The sequence below is a fragment of the Physella acuta genome, unplaced genomic scaffold, assembly GCF_028476545.2.
Source record: "Physella acuta isolate Inbredline_101_S28 unplaced genomic scaffold, ASM2847654v3 ptg000421l, whole genome shotgun sequence".
Lineage (NCBI taxonomy): Eukaryota > Metazoa > Mollusca > Gastropoda > Physidae > Physella > Physella acuta.
This window is the reverse complement of record NW_026731940.1, coordinates 202,788-218,643: the sequence shown is the minus strand read 5'-3', so window position 1 is coordinate 218,643 and position 15,856 is coordinate 202,788. Positions and strand designations below refer to the sequence as shown.

At 37.3% G+C, this 15,856-nt stretch overlaps 1 protein-coding gene across 2 annotated transcripts; it reads right to left on the bottom strand.

The window, feature by feature from the left end:
* Nucleotides 1–8,136: 8,136 nt before the first annotated feature.
* LOC131942701 (uncharacterized) lies at nucleotides 8,137–11,796 on the bottom strand. 2 transcript variants are annotated; one of them, XM_059302610.1, is made up of 3 exons: nucleotides 11,633–11,796; nucleotides 8,957–10,958; nucleotides 8,137–8,477 (listed from the first exon to the last, which is right to left on the bottom strand). In XM_059302610.1, the coding sequence occupies exons 2-3, from the start codon at nucleotides 10,905–10,907 to the stop codon at nucleotides 8,170–8,172; spliced, it is 2,259 nt and encodes a 752-aa protein (XP_059158593.1). In that variant the 5' UTR covers nucleotides 10,908–10,958; nucleotides 11,633–11,796; the 3' UTR covers nucleotides 8,137–8,169. The 2 variants fall into 2 exon arrangements, with proteins under 2 accessions (XP_059158593.1, XP_059158594.1); XM_059302611.1 differs by lacking the exon at nucleotides 11,633–11,796 and adding an exon at nucleotides 11,149–11,198.
* Between the last annotated feature and the right edge of the window lie 4,060 nt (nucleotides 11,797–15,856).

Here is a 15,856-nt window from a genome sequence, read left to right as displayed (position 1 = left end):
CCCCCTTCAAGCTTTCGATTGCCCCCCCCCCCCCTCAAACTTTCGATTTGCACCCTTCCCTCAAGCTTTCAATTATTTATTTTTTTCCAACCCATTTTGGCGCCCCCTAAGGTCGGCGCCCGGGGACCAGTGGCGTGCAGAGGTGTGTAGATGCCCGGGGCAACTGAAGGAGAGGATGCCCCCCCCCCCAACCCCACCCCCTATGTATATATATATATATATATATATATATATATATATATATATATATATATATATATATATATATATATATATATGTTATAATAACTTATAATACATACATGTATTGGAGTTTATAAGAGCTAATTCTGAGATCACCAGAATCGGTCATACAATATAAATAAGTACACATTGAATAGAATAGTATATAAACAAAATAATACAGTTCAATAATTAGTTACGGTTCCCCAGGTGTGCCCTTCTTTCAGAAAATGTCTTCACCACCTCCTGCTTGACATCAGCTGTTAAGAATTCTTTTTCAATACTTATCAGAGCTAGATTTGTTAGCCTCTCATTTGACATTGAGGACCTTAGATGTGTTTTAATTAATTTAAGTTTAGAAAAAGACCTTTCACAACTAGCGATTGAAAACGCAATTGTGAGAAGTATCCTATATGCTATACATACTGTTGTGAATACATCACATCCAAATTCTATTAGTGATTGTAGTACATCTTTTGGCTCACACGGAACTGTGGATCCTGCAGCTCGAATGAGTATCACAAAGTCAACAATTTCATCAAACAAGCTTGCACCCGTAACATCGTTGTCGTAGAATTTAGCAAATTCGTCACAATCGCATTTCAATTGCTGTTTCTCCTTTTCGTCGTCTATTTTAACAGAATTTAGATTCAACAAAAACGAAAACCGGTTTTTCAAAACTTCAAGCCGAACACTGCGATCATTAATTTCCATTTTTAACCGATTGATAATCTCATGCATTACTCGGTTGATTTCCTGCTGTGCCGTTAGTCCAACATCTCTTGTTGTTTCACCAGCCATCATATTTCTTCTTGTTCGAGCTATAGGTATTTCCCATTTGTCACAATATTCATTTGATGAAATTATCGCGGTGTTAATTATATCTTCAGCCTTAAAGTTTAATATTTCAGCTAGCCCTTTTAAATCTTGAGATGCTTGATGAAATCCCATTTTCGGATCTTGTAATCGTTTTGAAACTTTCTGCACTGCTGCTAAAATAGCACACCAAAATTCAACAAAGACAAAAAGTTAAACTGTTGAATAGCGTTTAAAAGCGATCCAGCGTCAGAGTTCGTATCTGTTGAAAAATCTCCTTCTTGTAAATGTTCAAGGCTAGAAATGATATTATCTATTTCTTCTTGAATTGCATGTACAGCATCATATCATGAGCTCCATCTTGTGTCACAGTGTCTTTTGACTGATAATTTAGTAAATGTTTTTAATACTTCCCAGCGTGAACACGATGATGTAAAAAAAGTGAAAACTTTTTCCACGGTTCCAAAAAAAGTGACTACAACAGGTTGAACTTCACTTGCATGAACGCATGCTAAGTTAAGGCTGTGGTTTTCGCAATTAACAAAAACTGCCTTTGGGTTAATGTCGATAATTTTTCTTTGAACGCCTCCTTTAACCCCTGCCATAACTGATGCATTATCATATGATTGACCACAACAATCAGTAATAGAAATACCATCTTCTGCCAACTTTTCTAACATTTTACTTACCAAGCTTTCTGCATCTTTTTTATTTACCTGAAAATAACCCAAAAATACTTCCTTTATTTCAACTTTTTTGTTTTCATTAATGCGCACATACCTCATAATGTGAGATACCTGATCTTCATGCGAAATATCTGGAGTTGAATCTACCATTATTGTATAATATTTTGCAGCCTTTATTTCTAAAATAATTCGACTCTTTATAGTTTTGCAAAGGAGATCAATAATTTCATTTTGAATCCTATTAGATAAGTATGTGACACCTTTAGGCGTGTCCTTCTCTCTCTGCAGGTGATCAGCTAAAACAACATCATATTTTGCCATAAGCCTAACTACTGCTAGGAAATTCCCGGTGTTTTCACTGATTGTTTCTTCTGGCTTTGCTAAAGCCCACATTCCTTCTCCTCGATGTCCCCGAAAAGCCATGTTCTGTTTGGCCATGAATGAAATTATTTCAACAATCCTTTCAGTTATGGCTACCCATTTTTTCTTTTCTGTAGATATTTGCTCTTGTAGCTCAGCATCTATTGTGGTGCATTGCCTAAGTCGAACAACAAGGTTCAAGTTTTCCCTCATGTACGCTCTATGAGATGGACTTTTCTCGTGATCCGGTATACGGGGATTCAGCTTTCTCCATTTGGAGAACCCTTTTTCCAGGCTAAAATTTGATGCTGACGACGACTGCTCGTTTGAAAACAAAAAACAAACAAAACAATAACAGACGTTTTTATGTGGAGAGTACAGCCGCCATTTTCTCTGCACAACCTCGCCATTTGTCGAGTGCTTCTCAAACCACTGTTTGGTAAAAGATCTGTCATCTTTGTCACATGTTGGGCGAAATGGACCATTTTTGTGCTGATATTTTTCTGGGCCGCATTCAACTATTGTCATCTTTAGCTGATCTGGAATATGCTTTCTCAAATAGCCAAAATCATTTTCTTTCAAAAACATGCACAGATCCGTATCATCGCGCTCACGGGTGTCACTAGTCGTGCTAGAGACTGCATTTGGTTCAGGCTGACAAGGGTTTATATCAGAACAATCGTGTGAGGTTGATTGTCCTGAACACGCATCGTCTTTCACTTCTACATCAACATTTCTTCTTTTGATCCATGCATTTAATGCGCCTCTTTGAAGGTGTTCAGTTTCGTCTCTGGTCCTCTTTTTCTTTCTATTCTGTGCTCCGCTCGGTTGTACTTTCTTCATATTGCTTAAATTTTGTTAAAATTTACTAGATCTATGTCAATCCCAAATTATCGGCAATTAGGGCAGCTAATATACTACTTCCCTGCTTATTTATGTCCCCCAATACACTGTTTTAAAAAAAAAGGAGCGGGCCTTAAAAAATTAAGATGTAATTAGTTTTATTGTTTTGTTTATAATTTACGCAAAAGTTGAAACTTCTCACTTAATGTGATTTGCTGTTTACTAAAATATCAAATCACTTTTGGCAAGTTAACAAATCACTAAAGAGAATTTAATCACAAGCAAAAATAAAATAAATAATTCGAAAATCGCTCTAATGCAATAAAGTGGTTATTGTTCGTTCAATGGCCAGTGGTTAATATAAAAGTCATGCGTTTAGGTATATTATATAAAGAGACAGTGTTAGTAAGCACACAATTTTAGATAAATTACAATATCACCCAGCATTAGTGGTTAAAATTAAAACAAATAGGAAAACATTGACAGATTTGGACACTTAGCTCGAATTGTGGGAAAAACACTGTTTTCGGCTATAGAATCCAAGAGAAATGTCTCTCAAATGTAATAAGAACGCTCAGTAGTGTGGGGTTTAGGGGTGGGTGACAGTAGATGCTTCGAGATTTGGGGTGGGTGAAAGTTGGGGGGGGGGGGGGTAAGGTGAAATATCACGCAGACTGTGCATTTAAATTTATGGCTATGGGATGGAACATCCCCAAAAAAAAGTCTCCAGATTCGAGTACTACATTACTGGATCTCTGGCCGTGCCAATAGAGCGTCCAGGTATTACATTACCGGTCTTACAATAGGAGGTTTGTGCCTAAAGTGAGGGGGGGGGGGGACAAGTGACAGCCAGCTACACCTTATTGATGTGTTTTTCGACGGTACGACCGGGCGGCCGCGAATGCCGGTAAGGGGTCATCCATTTATGACGTCCACACCATTTTGGGATTTTGAACCCCCCTCCCCCCTGTCCACAAACGTCCACTTTTGACGGAGCCCCCCCCCCCATGTACGTCCACACTGACTATAAGTTTTTGCATAATCTTCTTCCACTATTACTCAAACAACTGCATTAAGTGTGTATATACTCTGAGTGTATATAATATTACAACATTTTTTTTATCATTTTCATATTTCAAACTAACCGAAAAATCCCATTAATAAAACACAGGAGACCAAAATATTTATTACCAAAAAATATTATATTCCTAAAATGAAATGCAATTCTTACCTGTATCCTTTTTGGGTTGCCTGGCCCAAAATGATAAAGATCGGGACTGATTTATCCTGATGACGTCCTGCAGTTCAACTAATTTAGCTGTAAATTAAATTGTTCTTCTGGCTGCCTCTTTAAATTAAGCCATAGGCTATTAACCTCTTTTTGAAGTTGATATTTCAATTTGGAAGGATAAGCCTTTTGATACAAATCATTTAATTTAGCATATTTCGCGGTGTTTTGACTAGCCATTATTTCGCACACTTGTAGTCGCATTGACACTGTTATATTACTGAGTCCAACGTTGATGCTAGTGTGTATTAACGCCCCCCCCCCCTGTCCCACACCTGAACAGGGACAGCGTGCTATGCCCCCCCCCCTCCACCCCTCTCCCGTCTCACAACTGAACTGGGATAACCCCGCATGCAATGCAGGTCGCCTGGTATTTGACATGGGATGCAAATGTGGGGAAAAACGTAATTGGATCCTATTGTATTCGAGGTTAAGCCAGGGCATAGACCCAAGCTGGGTGGTGGGCCAGAGAGATAGGACAGATGAACGTTAGCTTCGCAAGGAAATATTTTTCTTTCACACTACCAAAAATAATGTTAGATTTAATGTGTGGACGTCCACATTGGGCCACCCCCCCTCCCCCTGTCCACACGCGGCCACAAAAGTCAATTTTTTTCGGACCCCCCCCCCCCCCAGTGTGGACGTCATAAATGGATGACCCCTAATTAAGAAGTGTGAGACTTAAGGACAACTTTAGAATGAAGTTAACTCGGCCCGGCCCAGTGTATCAAAACAGTACGGACTTGAAAGTTTGTATTTAACCGTACACAAAAATCCAAATGGCCATGAATAAAGAATATCATTAGAATAAAAAAAAACCAATAGGCTGTGTGCTTAATCAGTCTACGAATGCCGTTACGTCCATCATAATAAATAAGGATGCCCTACAAACATTATGCAATGAATAGAAACATAATAAAGATGCCCGATAAAATATAAAGCGAACAAGGGCATAATTACTGTAGGGATGCCCTTCAGACATTCAATAATGAATATAAGCATAATAAATATCCGATAATATATAAACGAATATGGGCATAATTGCTGTAATTATATAAATACAAACGTGAATACAAGTAAATGACTTTAAAGATGCCCTGACGATATATAAAATGTATGCGGGCATAATTACTGTTTGGATGCCCTTCAAAAGTATTATGATGAATATAAGCAAATTACATTAAAGATGCCCCAACAGTGTGTAAATTATAATCATGGGCTTTAATACTCTATGGATGACCACAAAGTATAAAATGATTATGGGCGTGTTCTCTAAAAGATGCCCCTACAGTGTGTAAATTATAATCATGGGCTTTAATACTCTATGGAGGACCACAAGTGTATAAAATGATTATGGGCGTGTTCTCTAAAAGATGCCCCTACAGTGTGTAAATTATAATCATGGGCTTTAATACTCTATGGATGACCACAAGTGTATAAAATGATTATGGGCGTGTTCTCTAAAAGATGCCCCTACAGTGTGTAAATTATAATCATGGGCTTTAATACTCTATGGATGACCACAAGTGTATAAAATGATTATGGGCATGTTCTCTAAAAGATGCCCCTACAGTGTGTAAATTATAATCATGGGCTTTAATACTCTATGGATGACCACAAGTGTATAAAATGATTATGGGCATGTTCTCTAAAAGATGCCCCTACAGTGTGTAAATTATAATCATGGGCTTTAATACTCTATGGATGACCACAAGTGTATAAAATGATTATGGGCATGTTCTCTAAAAGATGCCCCTACCTACACAAGTATCAGATACTCTATTAATTGAAAGACTGCATACATTTATTCGGGGAATATCAATGACTACTACACCACTACCCTTCACCGATGCCCCTTTCTCCCTGAAGGTTGTACGACACGGACAGTACGATGACTATATCAGTGTATCAGTGCCATGTGTTGATTGTATATACACATTTCGGTGAATTCGGCAAATTGTGATAATTTGATAATTCTGCCTAGGTAGACAAACCTTAGTAGACATTTAGCTTTCCTAAAAAAAAAAAAAAAAAAAAAAAAAAAAAAAAAAAAAATCAAATTTTTTTACCCCCTTTGGATGCCCCCTTGATGTGGCTGCCCGGGGCCTGGGCCCCCTCCGCCCCCCCCTCTGCACGCCACTGCCGGGGACATATGGTCCCCCCCCCCCTCGCTACGCCTCAATTCAGTTCATCATAAAAACACGGCTATGAAAGTGAAATAAGTCACTGCGAAAAGTATACGCCGCGAGAAAAATATCATCTGGTTACCAAGCAGAGTAAAATATTGCCAGTTTTTAGCGCAATTTCCATTCTGGAGAATTGCGTTTATTAACTCGTCTTTTATGGGAATGGATGAATGGATGGATGGATGTGTGTCCGCAGCTTTAAGTCGTATCTCCTCCTCAACGAAGCAATATCGAGGACTATAGTTCCAAAAGCAAATATGTTAAGCAAGTTACCAGGATGAACATAGGCCAAAAAAATTCCGGGTTTCTTTCATGGATTTCCCGGAAAAGCCAAAAAACCTCGAAAAAAGGCAGTGTTTGGCCCATATCTCGGCAACCAGATCACTTAGCGACTTGAAACATGTACCAATCGATTCCTGCCATAATTTAAAACAATATTGCCGAAGAAAGTTTTCAAAAATATCCTTTCGTTTGGTCACAAAAATTTTTTTGAATTAATTAAAATTTGGACCGAATTAGTAGGCATTTTATCCAACCACACCACACGCGTCATCACGTTCAATAGCTGCACCATCACGTTCAATGGCTGCGACATCACGTTCGGTAGCTAGGCGCGCAATGGTTTTTAGTCATGTTACTCTATTGTAAATAAAACATGTAAAATACTGAATTTTTTTAAAATAAAAAACGTTTTAATAACTAACCAATGGTTTTACTAACCCTGCTCTTGATTTACGCTACGACAGAGCTATTTTTAGATAACATAAGGAAATTGCGCTAAAATTGTCACTAGACTTTTTAATTACCTTGTTTTTATCATAAATTAACACCACAAGCATTAGACAAAATTTTAACCTTCTCCTCTATACTTTCGCTACAATAGCATAACAAGACGCCTGATCGGATTGTGGGGAGGGGGGATGTTAAATGTGTCGTAGCATATGTCAAGAGTGATCAATGATTTTAATAAAGGACTAAATTTTCCGTAGGGGGGGGGTGGACACTGTTAAAAGTATATATTTTATATATTTAATTCTTTTTCGTTGGGGGGGGGGGGGGGGGGGGGGGGAGGGGGGCAGACGTTTTCGGGGGTTGTGGGTGCTTACCCCTCTCTCCATCGAAAAGATACCAGAGAGAAACTCTGCCTACGTAGCCAATCATTCATTGTCGTCACCAGGCTGATGTGCATTCGCTTGAGATTAAACATTTTATTATTGAACTTAGTTATCTTTCAATTAATTGTTAACGACTTAGTTAATATCCCATTGGATTAGAAATGAAATATTCTAGTGTTGTCTTCAAATACTAATGCATCTGTAAAGTTAAATGAAATCGTTGCATGGAACGTATATATCGGTCAAAATTGAGTCATAGAATTAGAATTCGTGACAAACCCAAAGCCAAACAGACATTGTGAACTAAAGCTTATAATAATGAGAACGCACAGACCTTTTAATAATTTTATTCTATTGTACAAGTTTATTTCCTAACAATGTTATCTTCACCGCAATATATATTTATGAACCATAGATGGCAACAAACTCAACTTTGCAGTAAGTAAACATGAATTGCACAACAAATGAGACATACTGAAAACACATTATAGACTTAGAATTTTTTTGTTAATAATTTTATTATTTATTTTATAAAATACAAAAAAAAAAGAAAATAATTAAAAAATAAAAATTAGCAAATCAAACAAACAAAAAAAAAAAAAATCAATAGCAAACAGTTACATGGATAAAAAAAACAAATTTAAAAAAGCCTTTTAATTCTTCACATCCGAGGGGACCCCGCCCACTTGCTGAGAGAAGGCCTCTATAGCGTCTCCATCCTCTAGGCCCAGCTTATCGGGCGTGTCGGCCTCCTGCACGCGGTCCCCGTCGTACATAAACTTGATGGTACTCATCTGATAGTTGTACTTATCGCAGTACGCCCTCATCAAGATACTCATGGGCTCGTACCTACCGAGCTCCACGTTGATGCACTTACGCTGTTGGTCCACACATCTCAGGTCTACTTTGTTGGGGTCTCGGCGTGGTGGCCGGCAGTTTTCTTGGAGTTCTTCAATTTTTTCTAAATTAGATATTGAACACACGATGTTAATGGCGGTAGAAACAAAATTATATGAAATTAAAGTATCTGAATAAATGCAAATTGGTTGGTGATGTTTTAGCGTGGAGTTCTACGTGCAATATCTACATGTGTTGCAAGAATGTCTAGAAAGAAAATTTTTTATATTTATGTATACATATGAGACAAAGTTAGAAGCACCAGAGGCTTAAAGATTCTTAATTTGTGTACAAAATTATTTTTTTTCAAGTAACAAATACAACAATATCTTCTTTAATTAAACGATGAACACTTTTCTATGTAAATGTAAGCAGACATAAAAAATATTAGTGGCAATAACAAGCTAATAGACCCTCAACCCAACCCTTCAATTTTAGAAATAAAATTAATATTAAGGAAGTATTTAAATTTTTAAATGTGAGTTGTAACAAAAAGAAATTTCAAAACAACTACTACCCCCCCCCCCCCCAACTTCAACCTACCTGTCAGTTCTTTGATTTGACTCTTCATTACCGACTCGTTCATCTTCGTCATGTCTGTGTAATGTTTCTGTAATTTCTGAATTTGTTGCTGATGCGTATCGTTCAAACTCTTCACGTTTTCTTTCCATCGCTTATCCTCTTCTTCTTTTACTTTCTGCATCTTGGCGTTAAACTCTTTGAGTATGTTTTCTTCGCGCTTCTTCGCGGACTGTTCATTTTCTTTCATTTTTTGCAAAATCTCACTTTTTTCATTTTCGCTTGCATTTCTTAATTGTACCAAATACTTGTTCTCTTCTTCAGCCTTCTTTCTTTTCATCTCTTCCATTTTTACCTCATGTTCTTTAGCCAGTAGCTGCCTTTTCATTAAATCGTCTTTTTTATTTTGTTTCGATACTTTTATCTGCGCGAGAGTGGAATTGAGTTTATCGATTTCTTCAAGTAAATAATTTAAAGCACCCGTCTCTTTGTCTTCACTTTTGATAACTTGGCTGAGGTTCTCAATCTTTTGACCAATAGTAGATAACTCTGTGTCAATTTCATTCAAATTTTCATCTGTGATTTTTAAACGACTCATAGCCTCAATGATTAGATTCGTTTCTTTCATAATCTCAGCTTTGATAAGTGGTTCTTTCGCCTGAACGATTAGTTTCTCCCTTCCGTTCTTCACGACTTCGAACAACGAACTCGTGTACCTGACCTCTCGGTGTTTCAGGGTTCGAACCATCTGCAGCAATTCAATCACCTGGTCTCGTTTTTCTTTCTCGTCTTTTGTTCGGTTTCTGAACAATATACACCTGTAGCTGCACTCAATCAACAGGTGTTTAAGTGGGCCAGACTGCTTGCTCAGCCATTCAGGAAAATTTTCAACATTCATATCTTCTTTATTGAGATCAAAACTATCACCGTAGGTCATGATAATAATGCAATAATCCCTCACTATGTTTTCACCGAATATACTTTTCAACATGCAGATCGTTTCTTGTTCTTCCTCAGTGAACCTCACGCCAAACTTCAGGACCATTAACAGAGCATGGAATCCATTGGGACATCGCGTCACTGCTTCAGCCATATCCTTGCAGGCTTTCTCTGTAGCTTTGACGCTGTCTAATCGAGTTTCACCAACCCCCGGGCCGTCGACCACATGCACAGTGTAGTCTTCAATGTCCGTCCAAAGCTCCTGGACATCGTACGTGTCCGAGGAGGCGTCGGAAGACGTGCTGAAGACTTTTCTTTGCGCGATTGAATTTCCGGTTGCACTTTTGCCATGGCCAGTTTTTCCAATGAGGAGAAGGTCAATGTCCTGCTTGACCACAACTCTTGCTGGTTGTGGGCATGGTGCTGGAGCAGAATTAACGCCCGTTGCCTGATCATTTTCTGAGAATGCATCATCGTCGTCACCATCACTGTTGGTAGAATCGTCCGTCTGTATGCCACTTGTGTCGTCGTGTAGACTGCAGTCAGAGACCCTTCTGAAATTTGATTCCAGACCTTCTGGTGAAGGCCTTGTTGATCCAGAGTTACCCCCTTGCAGATTTGTATCTACAAATGATCTCCCCGGACTAATCAGTGGAACGGGTACAGCTTCGTTTCTCTCATCTCTCGTTGAATCTTGTCCTTGCCGTAAGATATTCGGTCGACTCTGTTCTCTCACCTGATCCACCTCCCTGTGTAAACTGTTGGGCGGACTCTCTCTACTAAGCCCATCTGTTTCATCAGCTTCAATTTTTACCTTTATAACATACTTAGTAATCAAACCAACAACGATTTTGACAATATAATCTTTGACGAGTCTCATGTGTCTGATAACCGTTTCATTTCTGGAACAGTACCAGGACACACAAACTGCCAGTGTGGCAGTTAGAACATGCCAGAGAATTCCAGAAAGCCACATACTCAAGCACACCGAAACAACACATCCAATGCCAATTGCCTTTTTTCTATCCAAATCCATCTTTTTTTTTACTATTTCACGATCGGAATACCAAATTTACGTTATGTTGATCTGAAATATTAGAAATAAGTTTATTATCTAGCTATGTTGACCGCCACATAGGCCTAAGGGTATAACTTTAATCACTATTAATAATATAGTATTACTACTATTCACACATTTTATTTCCAGAATAATTTTATCAAAATTAAATTCAAGATATTTACTAAATTCGTTTAAAAAAATTCTAAATAAAACTAACTAAAATTCGTAGATTCAACAAAGAAGCCCGAAAAACAAGATAATGGTATAGTTAATTTTTAAATCTATTTCGGGAAATCCTTATCTCATTTAATATATTACGTGTTTTATTTCCAAATATAAGTTGCAAGCTAATCAAACCGAGGCCAATATTTCAGGAAACTCCAAGGCTTTCATTGAAATATCTCATTTCAGAATTTCCCAAAATTACTACATTCAATTAACATAGATAGTTTAGCCTTAAATAAGAACTTTATTAGTTTTTATAAATAGTAATCGGAAGTTAGTTTCATTATATTATTATTATGTCCTTTTATTTTCTTATTGTATATCACTATTATATCGATTACAAGTATTTTTTATCATATAGATCAAGGCATAAAATTTTAAATATCATAATTTTCTAAAAGCAATATGATAAATTAATAGTAAATTAACTAATTATCAAAATTATTTATTTATTTATAAAGTAGTTCATTATTTACCTCATGCGTATATAAGAATTCTACTTTAAAGACAAATAAGATAATTTTTTGACGAGCTAAGTCGCTATAATTTTAAAAGCTTTCATGAAAATAAAACATCAACATCGACAGATTATTTTAAAATGACAACCAAACTCGTTAACCGATTGTGAAGGTTAGTTTCTAAATATGTCTGGTTTTAAGTGCCGAAACTGAAAACGGGACTTGTAATCCGTGTAAAATGGTTTCAGTTTTGGTAACGATAAGATGTTTTCCCCAGGAAAGCGGTAAGTCCGTTTATGAGATTTTCCAGACTACGCTAGAACTGTTGACAAAGTTGACACTGTCATTGATCAAAGTCTTCCAAGAAAACGGAAATTCCATCTATTCTGTTAGAAACGTTAGCTAATTGACCTTTCCTCCATCTTGATAAAGGTTTTCTTGCTGGTAAGTTATACTTTTATTTATCAATATTTTGTTACAATGGTTTCAAAATAGCCAGCATATGTCCAAATAATGTTTTTTTTTTATTTCTATTAAAACATTTTTAAAATGCTTACTTCTTTTATTTGAAAATAGTGGATTTTTTTTCAAAACTTAATTGTCTTTTTCTTAGTAAGTTAGAAACAAAGTTTTAATCGGGGTTCTAGTTAATTTTAAGTATTACTTATTAAAAGGAAAACACGCCCGTTACATTTTATGATAAACAACAAACTGTCTATAGGCTTGAAATTACTAGTTTTAATGTCTTTAATCTTTTAATAACATCACACAAAACGGATCGAGCTCGTTTTAATGTCTTTAATCTTTTAATAAAATCACACAAAACGGATCGAGCTCGTAGTTATTTGTAAAGTTATTACCGTGTTTTCCATATATGTTAAAGACTTAAAAACAATTCGTCTAACTTTTCCAGTTATATGATACAGCCTTTTACCATTCTAAATGCGCTAGAAGATTTAAAAATCTTTAATTCAACTTTGTACAAGTTCTATGTTTTAAGGCCTCCAAATATCATATTATTTGTTATTTACACAATTGTATTCTGAAAGTGTAAAATCGCTACCATATCTTCATATTTTTGTCCTGTGTTTCTTCCAGGCGTCTGTTGGGAGCCCCCCCCCCCCCCCGAAGAAAGTCTAACCCTCCCCAATCGAAATGTAAATTTATATAGAAAATATATACTTGTATCAGTCTTTTATATACTTTTATACTTTTATCAACCCCCCCTCCCAGGAAAATATCAAGTGCCGCCCTCCCCCTCTCCCTCCCCAGAGAAAAAAATCTGGAAGAAACACTGTTTGTGTCCATAATGACTCTATCCTATCTGTATTTCAGTTAGAAAATTAAAATTCATGAGTAGTCACACTCAGAGGTGTAGAGTTCCCCCCCGGCGCCCGAGGACAACCTTTCAATAATTTGGCGCCCCCCCCTGCCATATATGTACCCCCTCCCCCCCCCCCCGGTCGCTTCGCCTCTGACACTATAATATTTTATTTAGATTTCCATGAAATTCGTTTGCCCACAGTAAACGTTTTATGCCTGGGGCTTTCCCAGTTGATTGGAACTTTCCTAAAATGTCGTGGCTCATGATTTTATAAGCGTACACCCTTTTCAAAATGCTTCTTTTTAAAATTCTTTTGCTTTTTTATAGCGTCTTATAGCAAAAAACAAAACAAAAAACGGAAATATTAATAAAATATAAGCAGAAGAAACATAAAATTACGTTTAGACCTCAGGTCTTCGTCAAGCTGAATAATAAAAGCAGCAGGACGATAAGAATAACTTTAAAGTTTTAAATTTATTTTCTTTAAAGTTTCTTTTTTTAAATTGCTAGTTTAATATTATCGACAGCCTCATGTAGTTGAAGGCTGAAATGTTATAAAGACTCTTTCAAAATGTGGCAGGATCGTCACATGTATCCAATAAAGTGCTGTTGCGTTGTATCTGCCATTTGGTAGTAGCCTACGTGCTTATTTGAAACTATGACTTCTGAAATATACCAGTCTTATGTGGGCAAGAAACCCTTTACGTTCTTCAATCTACAATGAGAATGGCAGTGTTTGACACAACTCACAAGTTATCTAAAGGCTTAGTGATAACCTATTTTAAAGCCGTGTTAAACTATTCTTATTTAATATCAATGCACGGTATTATATGCTAATACAATATGGACAATAATAACTAGAACGGAAAATACTCACAACTTACAGTGGTTTTTGTCTATTGAAATATAAAATGAAATCCATCTTGTCGTATTCCTCTCAAAAGGAAAGTATAACTTTGTGAATATTGAGATTGAGCATAGTGTAATCGGTGTCAACTGCTCAAAACACAAAACATGGAATAAACAAAAAACAAGGTAATTAAAAAGTCTAGTGACAATTTTAGCGCAATGTCCTTATGTTATCTAAAAATAGCTCTGTCGTAGCGTAAATAAAGAGCAGGGTTAGTAAATCCATTGGTTAGTTATTAAAACGTTTTTTATTAATTTTTTTCAGTATTTTACATGTTTTATTTACAATAGAGTTACATGACTAAAAACCATTGCGCGCCTACTGAACGTGATGGCGCAGCCATGGAACGCGATGGCGCAGCTATTGAACGTGATGACGCGTGTGGTGTGGTTGGAAAAAATGCCTACTAATTCGGTCCAAATTTTAATTAATTCAAAAATTTTTTTGTGACCAAACGAAAGGATATTTTTGAAAACTTTCTTCGGCAATATTGTTCTAAATTATGGCAGAAATCGATTGGTACATGTTTCAAGTCGCTTAGTGGTCTGGTTGCCGAGATATGGGCCAAAAACTGCATTTTTTCGATGTTTTTTGGCTTTTCCGGGAAATCCATGAAAGAAACCCGTAATTTTTATGGCCTATGTTCATCCTCGTAACTTGCTTAACATAATTGCTTTTGGAACTAGTCATCGATATTGCTTCGTTGAGGAGGAGATACGACTTAAAGCTGCGGACACACATCCATCCATCCATCCATACATTCATATATCCAGAAATGACGGGTTAATAAACGCAATTCTCCAGAATGGAAATTGCGCTAAAAATAAAATAAAATACATTATTCAAGATGTGAAATTGTACAAACCGCAATTAATTTGTATTTTCAGCCGCCCTAACTTGGCTGTTATTGGCTGGAGGCGAAGATGGCAGGCGGTAGAGATCTGACCAGGTATATTGAAAGATCACCCGGATACCTTGTCGGTGAGATAAGACGAGGCTTGGACGTGAATTCACGAGACCGAGACAATAAAACCTTATTAATTCTCGCAGCGGAGCTTGGAAAACCCGAACATCTTCTTGAGATACTCAAACACAAACCTTACGTCAATGCACGTGACAGCGAAGGCATGACGGGATTGATGTACGCGGCCGCCATGCCGCACGTGGGGAACGTGAGCAATCTTCTGAAACACGGAGCAGACGCGAATTTAGTAAACAGACACGGGCAAACGGCTTTAATTCTCGCTACTTACACGGCAAACAAAAAATGTATTGAGCTGTTAATTAAACATAAAGCAGATGTAAATATTGTTGATAGCACCAATAGCACTGCATTGACCATCGCGGTTTTAAAACAAGAATCTGGATTATTGGATATATTATTGAACACAAACGTGAATTTAAAAACCCTCCAAACCGCTCTGAGTACGGCACTTTCTAATCAACAAGAAATAATAGCCATGAAAATTAAAAGTACTGTACAGAGAATTATGGGAACCACTTATTTTGACTCACAAGCAAGCCCTGTTACCTACCCTGTGACAAACAGCTATGGCCCTTACACCTTGGTAGGAAATCAGCACATCGTGGATAGCATGGGGTCACTTGGTGCTGTCGGTCCAATCTACTTTAAGGACTTCAGGGACGGTAACTGTTCTTGTTCTCCGACAGCAAAGTACGGCGACAAATTAATTTTAGCAGCTAGAAGCGGAGATGATACATCTTGTTTACAATTGTTAGAGATGGGTGTTGATGTGAATATCAGGAGCCTTGATGGTACGACAGCGTTAATTCTGTCTGCCCGAAACGGACATGAAGCCTGTATGAGGGTACTTCTTGCATACACCCCGGATGTAAATCACATGAATGAGAATGGTGACACAGCTTTGATGATGGCGTCCTACGCGGATCATCCTGTGTGTGTCGAACTGTTGCTGGAGTATGGCGCTGATGTAAACCTGGCAAACTCTCAAGGAGACTCGGCCTTGACCTTAGCTGCGGTACACGC